General features: G+C 32.4%; 3 protein-coding genes across 4 annotated transcripts; all 3 read left to right on the top strand.

Annotated features, from left to right (window-relative positions):
• The first annotated feature begins 4,608 nt into the window (after positions 1–4,608).
• Positions 4,609–7,014, top strand: LOC146932532 (putative F-box/FBD/LRR-repeat protein At1g78760). The gene is made up of 3 exons (XM_085708376.1): positions 4,609–4,727; positions 5,478–6,370; positions 6,492–7,014. Exons 1-3 carry the CDS (start codon positions 4,631–4,633, stop codon positions 6,759–6,761), a joined length of 1,260 nt encoding a protein of 419 aa, XP_085564502.1. The 5' UTR covers positions 4,609–4,630; the 3' UTR covers positions 6,762–7,014.
• A 3,453-nt stretch (positions 7,015–10,467) lies between these two features.
• On the top strand, positions 10,468–13,402 carry LOC146932531 (F-box protein At4g22280-like). Of its 2 annotated transcripts, XM_085704192.1 has the most exons (5): positions 10,468–10,683; positions 10,800–11,774; positions 11,910–12,194; positions 12,918–12,944; positions 12,988–13,402. In XM_085704192.1, exons 2-5 carry the CDS (start codon positions 10,812–10,814, stop codon positions 13,123–13,125), a joined length of 1,413 nt encoding a protein of 470 aa, XP_085560318.1. In that variant the 5' UTR covers positions 10,468–10,683; positions 10,800–10,811; the 3' UTR covers positions 13,126–13,402. The 2 variants fall into 2 exon arrangements, with proteins under 2 accessions (XP_085560318.1, XP_085560319.1); XM_085704193.1 differs by having other exon boundaries at positions 12,918–13,126.
• A 2,099-nt stretch (positions 13,403–15,501) lies between these two features.
• Positions 15,502–17,265, top strand: LOC146932530 (F-box/LRR-repeat protein At3g58930-like). Its single transcript, XM_085704238.1, has 3 exons — positions 15,502–15,672; positions 15,825–16,699; positions 16,829–17,265. Exons 2-3 carry the CDS (start codon positions 15,878–15,880, stop codon positions 16,928–16,930), a joined length of 924 nt encoding a protein of 307 aa, XP_085560364.1. The 5' UTR covers positions 15,502–15,672; positions 15,825–15,877; the 3' UTR covers positions 16,931–17,265.
• Positions 17,266–22,249: the final 4,984 nt, after the last annotated feature.

Below are 22,249 nucleotides of genomic sequence, written 5' to 3'. Positions count from 1 at the left end.
ATTTCAGTGTATAACATCTTAATCATTATTCAAAACCATCTAACAATAATAATTTCATCAAAAACCATTACACAATTATCTTGGTTTCACATACATGATTATCAAAACCATTAAACCATAATTATGGTTTCAATAATAATTTCAGTGTATAACATGTTAAACAACGTTCTAGTAAAGAAACTCATAATCCATACTCATTTCTCTCTCTAACTCATATAAAGCTTATTCAAAACAGCTTATTTTGTGCAAAATAGCTGTTTTGCACAAATAAGCTGTTTTGTATAAATAAGTTGTTTTGAATAAGCTTTTTTGCACAAATAAGCTATTTTGTATAAATAAGCTGTTTTGAATAAGCTGTTTTGCACAAATAAGCTGTTTTGTATAAATAAGTTGTTTTGAATAAGTTGTTTTGCACAAATAAGCTATTTTGTATAAATAAGTTGTTTCGAATAAGCTGTTTTGCATAAATAAACTGTTTTGAATAAGTTGTTTTGCATAAATTTGTTGTTTTGCATAAATAAGTTGTTTTGAATAAGTTGTTTTTTAAAATGAAATCGGAATAAGCTGTTTTGTATAAATAAGTTGTTTTGCACAAATAAGCTGTTTTATATAAATAAGTTGTTTTGAATAAGCTGTTTTGCACAAATAAGCTATTTTGTATAAATAAGTTGTTTCGAATAAGCTGTTTTGCATAAATAAGCTGTTTTGAATAAGTTATTTTGCATAAATATGTTGTTTTGCATAAATAAGTTGTTTTGAATAAGTTGTTTTTTAAAATGAAATTGGAATAAGTTGTTTTGTATAAATAAGCTGTTTTGAATAAGCTGCTTTGCACAAATAAGTTGTTTTGTATAAATAAATTGTTTCGAATAAGCTGTTTTGAATAAGTTGTTTTGCATAAATATGTTGTTTTGCATAAATAAGTTGTTTTGAATAAGTTGTTTTTTAAAATGAAATCGGAATAAGCTGTTTTGTATAAATAAGCTGTTTTGAATAAGCTGTTTTGAACAAATAAGCTGTTTTGCATAAATAAGCTGTTTTGAATAAGCGGTTTTAAAAAAAGTGATCCTAATAAGTTGTTTCGAATAAGCTGTTTTGCATAAATAAGCTATTTTGAATAAGTTGTTTTTTAAAATGAGATCGGAATAAGCTGTTTTGCATAAATAAGTTGTTTTGAATAAGCGATTTTTAAAAAATCATTCTAATAAGTTGTTTTGCATAAATAAACTATTTCGAATAAGCTATTTTGCATAAATAAATTGTTAAGAAAAAAATTATAATATGAGGCTTTATTAGACCCACAAATAAATAGATTTTATAGTGGGCTTGGCCCCAAATAATTTTTTTCACTTGGGGTGTAGAAAGCAATTATGTTGGATGTAGAAAGCAATTATGCACGGTGCATAAGGATCTCCTTATGCACCATAACCACACCCCAAAAAACTGATCATGGCTTCCTGCAGAAAGAAGATATTCAGTGTCAAGTGGTGTAATGTCTTTTACTTAATCACTTTCTATGAGTCAGCACATGAAATTATTAAAATCTCAATGGCTGATAAATTGTTTGGGTCACTGAAGCAAGATTGCATTTCACATTTGATTGAATCTCAATGCAGATAAAAATGAATGAGTCCTATTGTCTTGTATCAATTCCACATTGTATTAACAAAACATTTATTATCCAATATTAAAAAAAAACATTTATTATCCATATGTAAATTTCCTGGGTAAATATCATTTACATACTTACTGAAGTTTGATAGTTAAATTGTAATAGTCTATAGCAAAAAATTTACTTCTGAAACTTTGTTAAATAGACCTACAAACCAGCACCGTTTAGATCAGTGTCTTTGGTTTGATGATTGGTAAGAGTATATGCCTCATGTCTGCTTCCTTGCTCTCGAGAATCTTCCTCCAAAATAATTGGCCTTGCATTGCTATGCCTTCTCCTCCACACCAAATGTTTTGGCTGGGTTAGTGGCTATGTTTCGATTAATTTCAGTGGTTGAATAAACACATTCCACTAGTGAATGAAAATCTGATATGTAAAAAAAAATCTAATGTAAAAGGAACTTCTGTTAAATTTTAATTCCGTGTCTTTAGAATAAAATGAACATAATAACAAAAATGCATACAATGGCAACTCTAAGGGTAAGTTCACTTTAGAATAAAAGAAATTAACCCACTTGGGTTGGCCTACTGGTATTGGCTTGGAACCTGAGAGTGTGCTCCTCCTCAAGGTCTCAGGTTCGATTCTCTCTGGTGCCAATTTGAGAGGGTTAGTTTAGCTTCTTAAAAAAAAAAAGAATAAAAGAAATTAAAGGGCAAGACTTCAAATGTACCTATTTGTTATTCAGTGCAAAGCTGCAAAAGATATGTGCTGCAAAAGATATGTGCAGCATTGCAGCTAGAAACTCCCAAGTAAGAGCATCTCTAATGGGGTTCCTTAATTAACAAGTACCATTCCCGGTTAAGAACCCACATTGGAGGAAGAAAAAAAGAGTTCATATTAAGTAACATATGCAACAATATAAGGCTAACTTGTGCCTTGGGGCATAAGTTTCTTTAGAAACTAAACATAGAAACATTTTCTTGAAAATTGTGCATTCAATATATTAAAAATTTAAAATTTTATCTTTACAATACAAAAGTTATCTTCTAATTCTCTTTTTAGCTTCTTAACTTGTGCCCTTAAAACACAAGTTAGCATGACCTTTGTTTAGAATTAGGGATGTCAATGGGACACGGTAGGGGTAGGGAGTACTTCCCCTATCTTCATCCTACCGCTCAAATTGTCCACCCATTCCACTCAAATTTCCCCAATACGACTATTAATTATACTCCTATCCACAAACCATACAAAAATATAAATGTAACCCCTTCTAAATCACACTGATTGATCTTTCATAATACTCTCTCCGTTCCAAATTATATGTCATTTTAACAATTTTATATAAATAAAAAAATGTTATTATTGTTCGGCCGGACACCATGACCGAGGTTCGAACCCCGACACATCCACTTGTGAGTGTGAGTTTATATGTCTTTGCTATTTCGTATCTACAACAAAAATGTTATTATTGTTGCATAGAGAAGAGAAAATATGAGTCACTTTACAAAAATATCTTTCATTAATGGTAAGAAAGATAAATTAATGGAATTGAAAAAAGATAAAGTAATAAAGAATAAGGGCATAATTAGACAAAAAAATCATTAATGTTTCGGTGATTATGTGAAATGACATATAATTTAGTATAAACATATTTTGTTAAAACGACATCTAATTTGGGATAGGGGGAGTATAACTTTTTGACAAAATCATGTTATTGGTGGTGAATGAATATCGAAAATGGTTAAAATTCATATTTCCTCGGGTCACATTTCTAAGCAAAAAATTACTTTTTAGATTCATTGAATATCAAATATATTTGGTATATATTATAGACCAAATACATTAGGTATTCATTGAACCTAAAAAATAATTTTTTGCTTATAAATGTGACCGACATAAGTATTTTTTTATGATATGTGGAAGTAGAAGTATAATTGTAAGAGTGTGGTGAAATTTTTGTACAAATCAATAATGATACGAGATATATTTAATTATATCAATGTCAAGACCGACACTAATGTTGTAAAATACTTGTCGCAGTCAACCACTGCATACATTTCAATATGCAACTTTGATCATTAATATATTTAATTATACCAGTGTCAAGATGCACGCATAACATGTCTATCTTTCCGCTTTTATTGGCAGACGACTATAAAACGGTAAAAATTAATTAAGCAATGGGTAAAATTGGAAGAAAGAATATTACACCAAAAGACACTTGTTTCAAAATTACGGAGGTCCAGAAGGTTGCAAAAGAGGGAAAACTTAGGGGGCTGAAAAGTGTTTTTATTTTAATAGGGGACCAAAATCGCAACTCGTGCAAAAGTTAGGAGACCAAAAGTGCGTTTAACCAATAATTTTTCACAAAATACAAAACGTGACAAATAATTCTTGGTTCACTTAGTAAAAAATATTTGATTCATAAAATGATTTTTAATTTATTATTTTAAGAAATGTGTATTAACTCCAAGAGTTTGGTCTAGTTATAAAAAGACAAATTTTAAATCAAAGAGATCCTTGATTTGAGTCCCGCTGGCACCCATTGAAGAGAAGTAAATGTAAATATATTTGCAGGTGGTCTTTGTGTCTAAATGCCTTCTCAATCTTAGAGTCGGATCGAGACACCATCATGTCACCTTAATATTTGTACTAATAAAATAAAATGAATGTACCAAAACTCTTCCCTATATGAATAACATTATTACATTATATATATGAAAAATATTTTTTAAAGTGTTGGCTCCAATGATCCATTGAATTGAACCAAAAGGAAAAAAAGAAAGGAATGTACCAAAACTCTTCCATATGTAAAATAACATTATATGTCATGTATATAAAAAAAAAAGTTTTCGTAGAAAATGTTGACCGTTGAATTGACTATTGAGTCCAAAGAAAGAGAAAAAAAGAAACGGATGTATCAATACTCTTTCATACGTGGATAACATTATACTATCTACTATTTTAAACAATGTTGACTCGAACAATCCATTGAATATTGAACCTAGAGAAAGCACAATGTTGAGTACACTTCTATTCCTCATGGTTTTACCGATTGCTGCAGCTTTCCAGTTCAGCTCACCAAACCAGTCATTAGCAACTGATCAAGAAGAAGGTACTCCTAATTCCATGACTGAATTTCATTTTTCTACTTTTTTTCTAAACTATTATCCCAACGGTGGGGTGAAGGGGAGGTTTACATACAACCGAGGCAAAGTGGTTTATGATTGAATCTCAGAGACATTCTTATCATTTGGTAGATCCAAGTCCATGGCTTATTTCGACTTCAAAACACTTTTGAAGCATTTCTTTTCCCCAATTGTTTCCCTTTGCCATCGAATACAACTTTTTAAGGCTATCTCAACCAATATTGAGGCCTAAAGCAAACTCTAAAATGTGAGATTTTTAAAAGGTTAATATATTTTTTCAAAAAATATGCAAAATCGTTTATTAAACTATTGTAATTGATTTTATTTAGAGTAAGAGACAAAGACAAAGGGAATCCACAAATGTTATATAAAGAGTGTGAATCACAACGTTAACAAATGAAATTACAAACGTTAGTTGTAGAATATCGCAATGCATCACAATATACACATATTTGTTAATTCAATATTAACCATAGAAAAGGAGTGTGAATCACAAAATTTATTACTTGTGGAAACCACAAACGTAAAAACAAATTTGCTACTATCTCATACTACTAGTAAAAATATATACATACATACTAGTTAAAGGAAAATATATTTGGGCATAAAGAAAAGGGTTTTACTGGCCTAGTGGTTGAATCGATCCTGAAACTTTGCTTTGCCTTGAATGATCATTGTATAGTTACTCAATTTTTCCTTGTTCCATTACATTGCAGAAAATGAGAATAATGAAGAATATGAAGATAGGCTGAGCGACTTACCTAACAGTGTTATCCTTCATATTTTGTCATTTTTAAACACCAAAGATGGTGTTCGAACTTGCGTTTTGTCTAGAAGATGGAAAGATATATGGAAACATATTCCTACTCTTGTATTGGATTCCTCAAGATTCGACACTGTTAGGCAATTTGAAATATTCATGTCTAAAATCTTGACTCTTCGTGATAACACAATTGCACTGCACTCTCTTGATTTTGATCATATAGGCAAAATGGAGCATCAACTACTCCAAAAGATTTTAGATTATGTTTATTCCCATAAAACCAAACTCCAACGATTAAGAATTTTTGTTCATAATGATAATGGTCTCATTATGCAATGTGTTTCTTCATGCAAGAATCTTACATCTCTGCGACTTTCGATTTACCCTAGAATGAGTTTTTGTTTGAAGACAATATTTCCTAAATCCTTGAATTTACCAGCATTAGAAACGTTGGATCTAAGTAATTTCACCTTTTACGGTGGCGAAAACGGCTATGCTGGGCCCTTTTCGGGCTTTACCAAATTGAAGAGTTTGATCATTCGTGGTTGTACGGTAATGGACACACAAATCATCACCATATCAAGTGAGACACTTGTCAATTTTGCTACGCATTATAGTTCACCTAAAATTGCCAAAATTGAGCTATCCACTCCAAGCCTTTGTACCTTTACTTTTTACGGGATTCCACATCCGAAAATATGTGGAAGCAATCTTTCTTCTGTTAAAGAAGTCAAAATTTATGCACACATGGACACATCTTTGGAGAAGCTTCCTATGGTTCTATTCAACTGGCTGCAAGAGCTTTCAGGTGTAAAATCATTGAAAGTCTCTTCAATTACTCTCCAGGTACCTTGGCATGATTTGAGACTTTAATTTTACATTAATCTTTATTTTATTTCTAATTTATTTTCTTAAATCAATTGAGTTTCATAACTATACTAATTCACCCTAATTCCTTATTGCTTAGATTCTGTCCTTAGTTCCTGATCTATTGGAGGTTAAGCTCCCTTCTTTATGTAACTTGAAGTCGGTGGAAATAAAGATTCAACCACTTAGCTTCGCTTTATCTTGCATACTAAAAGATGCCATGTTAATGAAAGCTGCTGAGAAGTCACCCGAAGAAGCTGCCGATTTACGAAAAACATTCGGAGCTGGTTTGGAACCACCTTCAATACCTGATGGAATTGTGGACTTTCTACTTCAAAACTCATCAACGACCAAAGTGAACATCATATAACAACTTATTAGTGCATGATAAAGAGTTTATCCAACCTAGCTAGCGTGTTATTCTTTATAGTTGACCATGCATGGATTATCTTTATGATTTAGGCACTCTTGTTTTAGTTAAATTTTGAGTTCCTTCATTTTAGTTGAGTGATGTTGAGATATGTCTACTGCCTGGTGTCTATTTGGAAAACATATTATTAGATTGAGGTTGTTATTCACTCGTTCAAACATGCATGGAAATCAATAAATTTCTTTTCTTTTGAATTAAAAATGCGAGTTTATGGGCAAATATCTAAGATGCTTGTATTTATTTATTCATTGGATTGTCTGTGATAAGGTAGTATTGATAGCTAATTTTAATATGTTGTAGTCTTTTGAATGCATATGCATGTTTTAAATTTATTTATTCATGTATGCTGGTCGATTTTATCTCAGGATAGCTTTTCATTTATGTTCACTTATTATTCTTTGCTACTTGGATTTTTTGTTGGGGATCATGCGAAAGGGTTGCATTGATGGCCAAGGAAGATAAATTGTTAGGGTCCTTGAAGCAAGATTAGATTTCACATTTTATCTTACCTTCACAAAATTGATTGAATCTCAATGCAAATAAAAATGAATGAGTCTATTGTCTTGTATTATTTTCACTGAATTTATTTTTAACAAAACTATACCATTCATACTTAAATTTCTAAGGTAAATATCATTGACAAATCAAGTTATTGATTTTTGGCTAAAATATGCAAATAATCCTTGCATATATGGTTTGGTTGGGTTTTGATCCCTGCAATTTTTTTTTTGGAAATATTCCCTTACAATTTTTTTTTAAAGTCATTGGCCTCATTTCATTGTTGATATGGCACAATTGGTTCCATGTGTCATTTGATGACTGTACATAATTTATATATGTGGCATTACATAAATTTTAATAAAATTTATAAATCAATAAATAAAACTTAAAAGGATTTTTGAAAGGACAAACTTACATGCAGTTATATATGTGCAGTTTTTGTTGTTCCTCTCCCACAAAAAATAGTTTTTAGTTTTTATTTATTTTAAAAAGTGCACACAAAATTGTTCTTTAAAAATAAAAACTACCTCAAAAAATTGTTCCTCATACATAAATAATGTATGTTTAGTTTCTCTTTTCTCGTATCTTATTTTAGCTGCGTGATAATATTTTGTTACTCGGGTACCTATGCCCACATTGGCAGCCCTAAGGGCAAGTTCACCTGTTGGGAAACTTTGTAAAGAAACTAAAGTTCAAAACTTCAAATATACCTTCTTTTTATTTAGTGCAATGCCGCACAAGATGCATCCAGCTAGAAATTCATAGATAAATTGGGATTAAACTTATAATGCATATCTTTTAAGTCATTGTAAATATGGAGATCCATATTAATACGAATTTTTTTTATTGTTTTTGTTAAAGGTCCGAATTATATTAAAATTATTAATAGAGGTAAGAATAGATCAAAAGGACCGACATCATCGTACGGTCTAGCCTACATCAATATCATGCCAATTTATTTTTTTTCTTTCTAAATAGAGGTTGTTAATGATAGTGGTTTAGTGATGAGATGATAATGGAGAGAGATGTTGAAATTATGTTTTTTTTTTTTTGGGTTGTTTTCTATGAAGGTTAGTTTGAATATGATGAAGAAGTGGGAGGAAGAAGATGAAAAAAGGGGAAAAAATTAGTTGTTTGTGGTTCACTATAAGCTAGAGTAGGCTTGCACGATCCAACTTTCCTCATTTTAAATAAAAGATCAAAAGGTTTAAATTAAAAAAATAATAATAAGGTCTATGGTGGATGGGGTGTTCGTGGGTGGGTTTGGCCAAACCCAAAACCAAACCAAATAGGGTACTCCGGTTTGGGTGAGGTAACCATCCGTTATACTATTGGGTGGGTTTGGGCAAACCCATTAATTTTTGAGTTGGGTTGGATTGGGTAATGGGTTACCCAACTTATTTTTTTATATTAAATGACTAAATGACAAGTCCTCATAATTTTGTTTTAAAATAGTACTCTACTTTTTAATTTTCTTAAAAAAAATGTTAAACTTATTTTACTATAATTTTATGCATCATAAAATATCAAATAATAAACTCCATCATAAAATACTTGCAACAAACTAAAGTGCAACATATTAATTTGTAACTGTAGTATATTTTGATTTTCAATATATAAGGTACAATGTGTATGTTTTGGAAATATAACTTTCTTCTACCCTATGAAAATAAAGATAAAAAATATTAAGATTATTGGGTAAGTGGGTTTTTTGGGTTTGGGTATGGTTTTACCCGAAACCCATTTATTTTTATGGGTTTTCCAATTTTAGAAACCATACCCACCCAATTACCCAACCAAACCCAACCCAATTTTTTTGGGTTTTTTAGGTGGATTTGACCGGGTTTTCTGGGTTGATCCAACCCATGAACACCCCTAATGGTGGACCACCTGCTGATAATCTGTAGTTTTTGATGTTTTTAGCTTCCAATTTCAACAAAAATTAGTGTGTTTTAATCCTGTTTTAGAGCTATTTTACTTCAAAGTATTAGTTTTGTTTTCAGAATAAAAATAATGAAGAACAATGCATTTGGATCAAGAGCAAGGATAAGGGGCAAGAAAGAGAAGAAAAATAAAGGAAAAAGCCATTTTTGATCAGCACGGTCGTGTTCAACCTTGCACTGGTCGTGCTCCTTTAAGATGTGATCGTGCAGGGCAGTGTCGTAACAACACGTACGGCCGTTTGCCCCACAAGCACGGTCATGCACCCTTCCTGCAGTTGAAATTATTAAATCATATTCAACGCAAGTCTAGACTCTATTTTATTAAAATTCATTTTTTAATCTAATCTCATCATTGTTTAATCTAAGAACAAAATCAAACAAATGACCAAAAGGTGAATTTTTATATTGTTGTTTTATCATATCTCAAATATCAAATGAAGGATCGAAATGTGAAGTTTAATATTGGATCAAATGTGATTAGACAAGATAAACAAAACATGAGAATAGTTTTGTGAGTTTTGGGATAATAAGGATGCACTTAAAAGGGTCTCAATGACAATCAACCATGAGAATATACTTGATTATTATTGAAATACATTTATGTATTCTGCAATAAAACATAAAATGCCAAAGAACACTGTCCTTAGAATTGAATTTAGCATAAAATAGAGAAATAGATAAGAATGTTTAGAATTTAACAATCTGATGAAAACAACAATATCATGACGCTTTTTAAATCTGAATTTTCTACCAAACAAACATTACTCTCAAAAACTTATTTCTTTTCTGCTAATCAAAATTAAAAATTAGATTGCTATTTACTTCAACTCCTTGTGTATCAATATTTTTACTACTTGATAGAACTGTGCACTTGCAGACTCGTATCACCTACAATGTTGGTCTATCTTAAATATTTGGAGTTAAAATTAACGAAACGGGACCAATTTAAGTGACGGAGACATTTTTGAGGGACCATGATATTTTAGAAATTATGAGTCCAAAATAAAAACAAAAAATTAGTTAGGGTACTAAATGACCGATTAACCTTTTCTTTTCCTTCACTCAATTGAGTTTTTTTTTTTTTTTATCAACTACTATCAAATAAGATATTATTGGGCTAAAAAGATAAAAGCCCATTATTACACCCAAACCCTAATCTAATCTATTGATGTATAAATACCACTGAACATTTGAGAAATGGTGGTTGTTGCCGCAAGACAGTGATATCATTTTGTTTTTCTTCATCTCTCGATTGATATCATTTGACTTCCGGTTACTGTTGTCAACAAAAAAGTTTCACAGAATCACCAAATATTTCCTCGAACCCTAGAAATGATGGAACATATTTCCATCCATTTTGATTGAGTCTTTGCCGTTTCAAATTTCAATCCACAGCAAAATCACCACTCAACAACAAGGTATTTCTGGTTCACATTTTTTATTACAATTGAAAGCTCTCTTTACAATTATTCATTTGTTTTTGTTTCGTAGTATTACACTATATAACTCTTTTTTTTTTCAATGCTTCACAAAGGAAATAAGCAATATGTCTGATATTCCCCAAGAGAGAATGATTCTTCGAAGTATGAAGAGAAGAAGGATCTATGAGGTTAAAAATGATAAAAAGGCTGAAAATGGAGAAATTGAAGACAGGCTAAGTAGTTTACCTGATGGCGTTCTCCTTCACATTTTGTCATTTTTGGACGCCACATATGCAGTTCAAACTTGTGTTTTGTCCACAAGGTGGAAGTATCTTTGGAAACTTATTCCAACTCTTAATTTGCATTCTGAAAGATTTTATACTGTTAAGCAATTTTCTAAATTTGCGTCTAAGATTTTGACTCTTCGTCTTCGTAAAAAGTCAGCTGCTTTGGGTGCCCTTGATCTTGACTGTAGAGGTAATATTGAGCCTCAAATCCTTAAAAAGATTTTGAATTATGTTTCCCCACATAATACCCACCTCCAGAAGTTAGAAATCTATGGCTATGGGGATTCTAGTCTCATTATGAGATGCGTTTCTTCATGCCAGGCTCTTACATCTCTTAAACTTGGTCCTATTAATTTTTCTAGAACAATCTTTCCAAAATCTTTGAATTTGCCAGCATTGACCAGCTTAAATTTAAACACATTTGTCTTTTGTGGTGGTGATGACAATTGTGTTGAACCCTTTTCCGCCTTTACCAAGTTGAATAGTTTGGTCATTGATAGATGTGCGATTAGGGATGCACAAACCCTCAGGATATCAAGCGAGACACTAGTAAATTTAGCTATGCATGAAAGTTCATATGAATTTGACAAAATTCAGTTATTTACTCCGAGTCTTTGTACCTTTACTTATACCGGTCATCCTGATCAGAGAATATGTGGGAGTGGTCTTTCTTCTGTTAAACAAGTAAATATTGCTGCAGAAATATATTTTTGTTGGGAAAAGCCTGCTAGGCTTCTACTTAGTTGGCTGCAAGATCTTGCCAATGTAAAATCATTGACAGTTTCTTCAACTACTCTTCAGGTACTTTGTCATGTTTTCAGGTTTTTTATTTTACTTTCTTCTTGATTAAGATTCTTTATTTTATTTCGAAATTTTTTTAAAAATTAATTGACTTGCCTAAATGATCCTAATTCATCCTCATTCCTTGTTGCTTAGATTCTCTCCTTAATTCCTGATTTATTAGAGGTTAAGCTCCCTTCTTTGTGCAACTTAAAGTCTATAGAAATAAAATTGGAACCGCTTGCAGACTATACAACTTTATTTGATGAATTGCAACGTGTCATGTTAAAGAAAATTGCTGCTAAGTCAATGAAACAGCGTATAGAACGTTTGGAACCACCTCCCATACCAGATGGAATAGTTGCATTCTTGCTTCAAAACTCACCGTCCGCAAAAGTTGACATCACAACAGAGTACCCAAATGCTTTTAAGATTAAGCAGGTAATTATTAAAAAAGTCATTGTTATGGTAATTTTTTTTTTTTTTAAAATTGTAAGTTCTTGTTGAAGAGTTTATCCAATCTAACATACAGTATTCTTAATTCTTGGTCATGCATTTGCTATGTGATTTGCTTTATAGTTCTCATATTGGAAGTTAGGTTGATGTGTTTTGTTATGCTTGCAAATCGCGATAATCCAGTTCTAAAATAAAAGCAGAACTTTGGCGCTTTCATTATAGTTAATTTCGAGTTTCCTTTCTTTTAGTTGAGTGGTACTTTGAAAATATTTCTACTGCCTAAAGTCTACTTGGAAAACATTTTTATAGATTTGGATTGATAAATGCTTCTTCATAAGTTGGTTGTTGAATTTTTTGTGAAAATATATATGCTGGTACTTAGTATTTGGTTGTTTATGATACGGTAAATCGGACCATAACTTGTTATCTTTGGAAAAGTAATTGGAGTTTCGCCTTCAAATACAAAGCATTACAACTCATGTCACAGTGTTATTAACGTACTTTCACATGAAATATTGATCATGTGCTCTTGATAGCGAATTGCTTTTTTTTACAAAATGTCTGATAGTCAAATGCAACTGTCAGTTTTTTGAATCTTTCATGTTCTGTTTTTGTCTGTTTTCTTTTTTATACCTTTTGTTAACTTTTTTGATTTCATTTGAATGATTTCACAGTGACAATTGATAATTTTATGTTTTCGGTATTTAGGATGATAGATCATCAAATGAAGATAAGGTGGAGAATTGCCAACCTAACGTAGCAACTGCTTGAAGATAAGCTCATGTTAAGGTCCAAGAATGAGCATGTTTCTTACAATGTGTTTGAATCTATGAAGTTCAACAATGAAGAGACTCAGAGTTTCAAAACAGATGTGGTGGAAGACTTATTGGGTTGGAAGAAGACTGGTGAATTGTAATATTCCTATAGAAATCTCATGTCTGAAGATGAAGAGTTTGTGCTTGTGTTGGAAGCATCTAAAACTAACAACCTTGGGAAAAAGAAAGAAGTGTTTAAGCTGCCGGAGACTGCGATGATCTATCTCATTCCTCACTGTGACTGCCCGATTTATTAGAAGTTATGTTTCCTTCTGTGTAACTTTAATTCATTGTATGTAAATTAAATACAAAATTCTGCAAAGTTACCGAAAACATTTAAAACAGGTTTTCGATTACCTTCGATTACAGGTTTGTGGATTTCTTGCGTCAAAACTAGCCGTCTGAAAAATGATATAACCTTCGATTAGAAGTTATTTATTTTTATTTAGTAAAATGATATAACCTTGATGAGAAGAACTATTAGATTTTTGAAGCAACGTAAACTTAACTTCAAATCCGTAAAGAAAACCATGATTTAATGGCTTTTGTGCGGACACTGTGATTGCCGTTGTTGCGATGCGTATTGTGGTTGTTGTAGATTGAATTTATCTTTTTTATTAGCATAAAATATTACTATAATTTAGTAAATATCTTTTTTTAATTACATATCTGATACCTCATCACATATATTTTATATCCTCTCTAAAATCTCATATTTATCTCATTATTGACTCTCGAATCTATTGAAAATAATGGTTGCATTAGCAAGTGAGTTGTAATCAACTTCAACTGACTTGTACTCATTATACCATTTGGATAATATATAAAGGAATATACATATGAAAGAACATTTTGCAATCTATTATGTGAATTGAAAAATTTGCAAAGGTGATTCAAACCTAGTAAACCACTAAATCAGTTAATTTAGACTTCCATTCCCAATTTTATTTGCAGTCAAAACTTTTCTTCCACTCCCACATTGCATCATCTTTATCACATTTGTTCAATTACTAGCAATATAGATCCACAACACTACCAACTTGTTCCACTTGTTCTTCAACATAATTTTTATTTTTTGACAATTCTTCTTTAATTCTTGCACCTATATAAACACAATATTTTGCAACAACATCCTTAACCTTGTCTTTCCCTATTTGAAACCAATTTCCATGCTCTTTTTCCAATGTCTCTTCTTTCTTTTATGAGCACACTTCAGTGTCTCAAGCCAAGACCAACGGACCAACTCAAGTGTTTGTCCGTTAGTCAAGATATCTTACTTGACTCAAGTGTGGACAGCAAGACATATTTGAGGACAAAAATTACTAAAAAAAGACACATTTAGATAAATTTTTGTAACTTTAAGACATTAAAATACAAATGTGACAACACCTCATACATATCAAAATAGTTGTTTGACCGTTTTTTTCTCAACCAAATTAATATTTTTAATAACATACACACACACACACACAAAGGGAGTTTCTATGCTAAATTTGAAAAGAATTTAATTGTGGTGGGTTGACAGTCCAAAACAGTTTTGCACACACAACCAATCAAAACATTCTGAATTGTCACGTTTGGTCCACATAAATTAAAATCATTAATTGATGTGGCAATTCAGAATGTTTTGATTGGTTGTGTGCAAAACTGTTTTAGACCGTCAACCCACCGTAATTAAACTCATTTGAAAATTCAACATGTTCAATTTATTTGGAATTTAAATTAATAGTTAAATGATATTTTAAAACAAAACTATTTTCTATCATTTATAAAATCGCAGGTAATTAAATTTTATTTACCAAATGTGTTAGTAAAATAAAATTTTACATTATTTTTTAATTTTTTACTACACATAATAGTAAATGTTGAATACGTTTTACGATAAAATGTGAAAAGCTAGTACAATACTTATAAACAATCTAATCTATAGGGAGGGGATTGTCTATCTGTCTCGTGTGACTTTTTCCTGATGTGTGATCGTGACCATCTATTAAAGAGGTGAGATAATATGTTTTAATATTAGAGAGAGAGAGAGAGAGAGAGAGAGAGAGAGAGAGAGAGAGAGAGGGTGAAATTAATTAATGGCCGCAGAAAACTGGAGAGTTTCTCACAGGAGAGGATCCTCTCCCCAATCCATAGAGGGAAATGCTAACAAAGTAGTAATTTTTGCATAGAAATTGTGTAATTCTTACTTTTACATGTGTTTGATTATTATTATTTTTCTTCCTAAAATACAAAAATTGAAAAGTGATTATTTGGTTCATTTGGTCAAAGAAATAAATAAAAATTCTCTGATTCATAAATGAAAATGTTGACCCATAAATTCTTTGGTTCATTTAGTCAAAGAGATAAATAAAATTTCTTTGGTTCATTGAATGAGATATAATATTTTTCAATTAATAATTAAATATTAGAATTAAAGGGAAAAAAATTTGTAACTATAATAGCAAAAATGATAAAACAAAAATAAAAAACATATGCACAAAAAACAAGAACACATAAAATGTCATAAGAGAGAAGAAGAAGAAGAAGAAGAACACTGGTGCGCCGTGGATGTACTAAAACAGTGAACCCTAAAAGGTACTACTGATTATAAGTTTCAATCCATAGTTCTTACAGCAGCGTTCAAGTCACAACTCAACAAGGAGGTATTTAACAAACCATTTGTTTCCTTTCCCCCTAAATCATTTATTATTATCCTGATTCATACTTAACAATACGTTCTAGGTTTTAATTAGGATTAAAATCTCGTTGTATAATTACCCTTGTTGCAGAATATAATTCCGTTTCCTTTGTTCAGTTTCAATGTTTAACAAAGTGGAAACGATGGACATGTAAGATTTTCTCAAAAAGATGAAGAAAGCAAAGCACTGTGAAAACGAGAATGAAGATAGATTGAGTGATTTACCCGATTGTGTTCTCCTTCACATTCTGTCATTTTTTAATACTAAACATGCCGTTCAAACTTGCATTTTGTCCACAAGATGGAAGTATCTTTGGAAACGTATTCCCACCCTTACATTGCATTCTTCGGGATTTTCCACTATGAAGAGTTTTTCCACATTTGTGTCTAAGATTTTGACTCTTCGTGATAGCTCAACTTCTCTGCATGCTCTCGATCTTGACTGTAATGGATGTAATGGTAATATCGTCCCGTCTCAACTCCTCAAAATGATTTTGAAGTATGTTTCTTCTCATAATTCCCACCTCCAAGAATTAGGAATCTCTGTTAGGGGTGATAGTACTCTCATTCTCCAATGTGTTTCTTCATGTCAGGCTCTTACATCTCTTAAGCTTTCGATTTACCCTAAAGGTCGTTCTTGTTTTGAGAAAACATTATTTCCGAAATCTCTGAAATTGCCAGCATTAACTAGCTTGAGTTTAACAAATTTTGCCTTTTGCGGTGATGAAAGCGGTCGTGTTGAGCTCTTTTTGGCCTTCAAAATGTTAAATAGTTTGGTCATTCGTAATTGCGAGGTAAGGGATGCACATTTCTTTGTCATATCAAGTGAAACCCTTGTTGATTTATATATCTATAATAGATCATGTAAAATAGCTAATGGTGCCACAATTGAGTTATCTGCACCAAGTCTTTGTACCTTTAATTATATCGGTGATACTGCTCAGAGAATATGTGGGAGAGGATTCCCTTCTATTGCTATAGGTACTCTTCGGGTATGTTCTCATGTCTTCACACTTTTATTTCACTTTCTTCTTAAGATTCTTTATATTATTTCTAAATTCTGTTTAAAATCAATTGAATTGCATAACTGATCTTATTCACCCTCATTCCTGATTGTGTAGATTTTCTCATCATTTCCTCATTTATTAAAGGATAAGTGTCCTTCTTTGTGTAACTTGAAGTCATTGGAAGTAAATCCAGGTTACCAAAAGAAGTGGGTTTAAAACCACCTTCCATATCTGACGGGATTGTGGATTTCTTGCATCAGAAACAATTGTCTCAAAAAAGTTGTCATCAACAACAATTTATTGATGCTCTTTGAAGAGTCTATTTAACCTAATGTATGTTGTTCTTTAAATTTGATCATGGATTCTCAATATAGTTTATTTGTTTTTATTTAGTCAAAATGTTGTAACCTTGATGAGAATAACTATATATCAGCTGGAAGTTTTAATGGCTTTTGTGGGCATATTGGGAGTTGTGGCTGCATGTTTTTTATTTTTTTTTTGGATTGTAAGTCATTCAGACCCTGTTTTAAAATAAAAGTGTAATTTCAATACATTTGATCTAGTTATTTTTGAGCTTCCATTGTTTTGGTTGAGTGATAAATTTTAAATATGCTTATTTCCTAGAGCCTATTCGAAAATCGTATTATATTGAGGTTGGTTATAGTTCTTTCAAACATGGTTGACAAAAAGTTTTCTTAAAATACTAGAGGCTGATGAGTTTGTGGGAAAATACATGTATACTTGTATTTAGTTAATAGGTTGTCTGTGGTAAGATAAATTAGACCAAGATGAAAATATTTAAGGACTAATAGCATGATGTACTAATAATCCATTATCACTTTGTCAAAAAAATAAAAAATAATCCATTATCACGTTAGTTGTGATTGCTAAAATATGATTTGAAAAAGGGTTGTGTTAACCAGTGCCCCCAGGGCACTGGTTAACATTTTCCTTTGAAAAGTCACATGTAATGCTTTAATTTACTTGTTAGAGCCGCACAAGCCTTGTAGTGGTGATCTCAATATAGTCTTGGATTCCTTTTATTAAACAAATTGTTCTTGGATCACTTATTGCAAACGCCAAAATAGAAGAAGATTTGTTGGTCTATGGAGGGAGATGTAACATCCCAGACTGCTTTCAGGATTGCCGACTAACCCCACAAACCAACACGAGTCTTTTCAGCATGCTTTGTCCTCACTCACATGCTTACCGGGAAACTTCCCGGTAGGTCACCCATTCTAGTACTACTCCAAGTCAAGCACGCTTAACTATGGAGTTCTTATGGAATGGGCTACCGAAAAGAAGATGCATCTTGTTGATATGGGTAGTACCTAACAATTCTTATAAGCCTTCCTTCAACCATGTAGTCCCATACCTACACGGCCTCCGGATCCCTCTCATTCCGATGCGATTCGGTTCCTCTTATTAACGTGGGGTCATCCTTACGGATAGTGCCCGTTCCAACTGGCGGGAACCTTTCGTATCCAACTGGCGGGATATCGAAAGCCACGTCGTGGGTGTTACATGCCCATGATAAGTGCTCAAAAGTAATATATTTCATGTGGAAAAAGAGGCATTTTTAGTGACTTGTTATGCAAGTTATCTACGGAAAAGCAATCAATTGTTGTAATTATACCATTTATGCTTTATATGCCTAATTCTACCCAATTTATGCAGGAAATGACAAGCAAGGACCAAAACTCAATTGTGTGAACCAAGCAAATCTCGCTTACGCGAGGTCATCTCGCTTACGCGAGATTCCTCCAGGGAGAAACTAAACATTCGCTTACAACTCGCTTCCAGGTCGCTTGTGCAATCTTAGAAACTCGCTTACGCGAGATCATCTCGCTTACGCGAGATTTCTCCAGGGATCAGATGAGCATCTCGCTTTCCATCTCGCTTCCATGTCGCTCAAGCAGGATTCTAAGGCGGTTTAAGTTTCAAGCAACCTCGCTTACGCGAGGTCTAACTCGCTTACGCGAGATGCAACTTCATCAAGGAGCAGGGCTACGTGGCAAGACTTCATTGGCCATGATTGGATATTTAGGCTTCTCGCTTGAGCGAGATGTATCTCGCTTAAGCGAGATTACACGTTTTTAGCCCATTTAAATACAAGTTTTCCCTCTCTCTAGGACTATTCACTATTCCATTGAAACATTTTATACATTTCTAGAGAGAGGTTAGAGCTATTTCATAGAGAGAAACACAAAGCAAGTGATTAAGGAGTAGATTCAACCCTAGATTCATTGAGACATCAAGGATCTTGGCATGGAATCTTCATCTTTCCTTCATTCCTTGCATTAGTTTACATGTCTATATGTAACTAACCTTCTTTGTAGTATTGAGGTAACAATCAAGCTATTATGTAATCTTTTGATCTTTTAATATATAAGGTTCTAGCTTAATGATTCAATATTGTTGTTATTCTTGCTTTTAATGCTTTCAAAGAGATTCAAGATGATTTGGACACAAACTCTTGAATCTAGAACTAGAATAACAATCTATCTTATGTTATATCACTCTTGACAAGTTTGTAAACCTTTGATAATTACTTTTAATCAAGATTTTAATGCTTTCGGATACTTAATCAGGCTGGACACGGTCGATTAAGTTATCCGATCGACTTTGTTATCGTTTAAGGAATTTGGACACGAATGTTTAAACGCTAACCTGGAAATAACGATGTCGCTTTGGACACGAAGGATATTGTAGAAATGATTGTGATAATATTGGTTATAAAGCTAGAGTCTGTTAATCGATCGAGAGATTGCTGCTGTTATGCTTGCTCGTTATCTTATACCGCAAGCGAAATAGTTCGATCCCCTCTCGTTTTTACTTTAGTGTCAAATATGGATATAGTGTTACAAACAAACAAATTATATCCAAACCCTTAATGTGAACGATTGTGTAAATGCTTATGATTAAACGTAACTCCCTGTGGAAACGATCCTATATATACTCACGTGTACATAGTTATATGACGTGTAGGAAAAATCTTACATCAGCCCACCAGCTTCCGCCTGGTTCGTCCCCGAACCACACCGTACTGGGAGAGGTCTGCTCTGATACCATTTTGTAACATCCCAGACTGCTTTCAGGATTGCCGACTAACCCCACAAACCAACACGAGTCTTTTCAGCATGCTTTGTCCTCACTCACATGCTTACCGGGAAACTTCCCGGTAGGTCACCCATCCTAGTACTACTCCAAGTCAAGCACGCTTAACTATGGAGTTCTTATGGAATGGCTACCGAAAAGAAGATGCATCTTGTTGATATGGGTAGTACCTAACAATTCTTATAAGCCTTCCTTCAACCATGTAGTCTCATACCTACACGGCCTCCGGATCCCTCTCATTCCGATGCGATTCGGTTCCTCTTATTAACGTGGGGTCATCCTTACGGATAGTGCCCGTTCCAACTGGCGGGAACCTTTCGTATCCAACTGGCGGGATATCGAAAGCCACGTCGTGGGTGTTACAGGAGAAGTGGAGGGTTAGAGAGAAGATTTATAGCGATTCTGAGAAGTTTCTAAATACATCAAAAGAAACATAATTTGAGTAGTAATAATGAGATAATAATAAATAGAAGAAGTATATGTCAATCTAGTTATATTTTTAAGTGGTATTTTACATATAAATTTTAGAATAATTGTTGCAAAGAATGTAAAGTATCTCATTCACACTTTTTTTTAATAGCTAAATGAGATATTAAAAAAACTATTTTCCATCATTTAAAAAATTATAGTAACTAACTTTTAATTTACCAAATGTGTCGTCAAACTAAAATTTAACATTTAAAAAAAAAATTCTTACTCATAATAGTAAATGTTTTTTTTAATATCATAATAGTAAATGTTGAATATGTTTTTTGATAAAATGTGAAACATTAGTACAATAATTATAACCAATAAAATCATCTTTTCTTCCTAAAATATTAAAATTGACAAATAATTCCTTGGTTCATTTAATCAAAGAAATAAATAAAAATTCTTTGATTCATAAATGAAAATGTTACTCATAAAATTCTTTGGTTCATTTTATCTATACTGTATATACAGAAAATAGTCCCTTAAAAAAAAATAGGCTTAAAATACTTGAAAATAGGACAAATTTGATAGGATACGACAAAAATGGAAATTAGGGCTTGATCGAAAAAAATGGAAATTAGGGTTATCTCATCGTATATTTGATTTTTCTCAAATCAAGGTTTTCCATTGCCAACTCAAGACGACATCAATTCTGGCGCTATCGTATTTCACTCTGTCACACTGCGATTTCTCCTTTCATATTGTAATTCTTCATCATCCCTAATCATCCTTCTACTGTATTTTTCAAGTTTTTATTTTTTGGTCTTTCAGTTTTGACTCCAGTTTTCAAACAATCAGAACTTACCACACTCATTCAATCGCGAGGTATTTCTAATTTCATTCCCCGACTCAATCGCGAGGTATTTCTAATTTCATTCCCCGACTGTAGAACTTCTAAGTTTTCTTCTTGTCCAGTTTGCAAAATAATATATAATAATAATTCCATATTGTTCTTTTTATGTTTGATTAGGTTAGGGACTCACCTGAATGAATAATAATGTCTAATGAAGACAGGCTGAGTGACTTACCTGATTGTGTTCTTCTTCACATTTTGTCAATGTTGGATTCCAAACATCGTGTTTGAACTGGCATTTTGTCCAAAAGGTGGAAGCATCTTTGGAAACATATTCCTACTAAAATTTTCAGTCAAGGATATTACTACTGGTTGTCCCATTCTGAGCAGTATTTCCAAAAGAATTCTGCTCTTTACCCAAATAGTTTTGCTCACTCCCAAAGTAAAAGTCTCAAATGCCCCTACGCAACTTAACATGCGCTAGTTGTATCGTTCAAAATACACTAACGCATGTTAAGTTGCGTAGCGTGACTTAACATAAGTTCAAAATACACTAGCGCATGTTAAGTTGCGTAGGGGCATTTTGGACTTTTACTTTAGGAGTGAGCAAAACCATTTGGGTAAAGTGCAGAATTCCATTTGGGTAAAGTGCAGAATTCTTTCCAAAATCTTCCAACTTAACTATATGTAGTATTTTATCCAACTTTACCAAAATTGAGCTATCTGCTCCAATTCTTTGTACCTTTACTTTTACCCATGGTTGCGGTAAGTTACAACTTGAAGAGATTAGTATTTCTAGACTTTTGTAAAATACTCTCGAATTAGTTATTAGTTATATGAATGAGTTGCTGCCATTTTGATTCATTGGTGTGCCCTGATTTTGAAATTAAAAATATTTTATTTTACTCTCGAATATATTTTGGTGGCATACACATGAACGACGATTTTTAATCACTTGATACAACAAAATGGTTCACCTACTCAAACGTTTGGCAACGATAGAAATGGTTTACTGTCCAAAAGAAACAGTAAAATTGGTTTTAAAGATCAAGAATTTGGTCTGCCCAAGCCAGGGTAGGTGGAGATAAGCTTTGGGATAGACAACCAGGTGTGTTGGCACAAGGAAACAAAATCAAATTGGATAAGTCTCATAG

Source organism: Medicago sativa, chromosome 4 (genome assembly GCF_051527215.1).
Source record: "Medicago sativa cultivar Bolivia chromosome 4, Bolivia_mono, whole genome shotgun sequence".
NCBI classification, from domain to species: domain Eukaryota; kingdom Viridiplantae; phylum Streptophyta; class Magnoliopsida; order Fabales; family Fabaceae; genus Medicago; species Medicago sativa.
The sequence above is the reverse complement of the archived record's forward strand: the minus strand, read 5'-3'. Positions and strand labels throughout refer to the sequence as shown.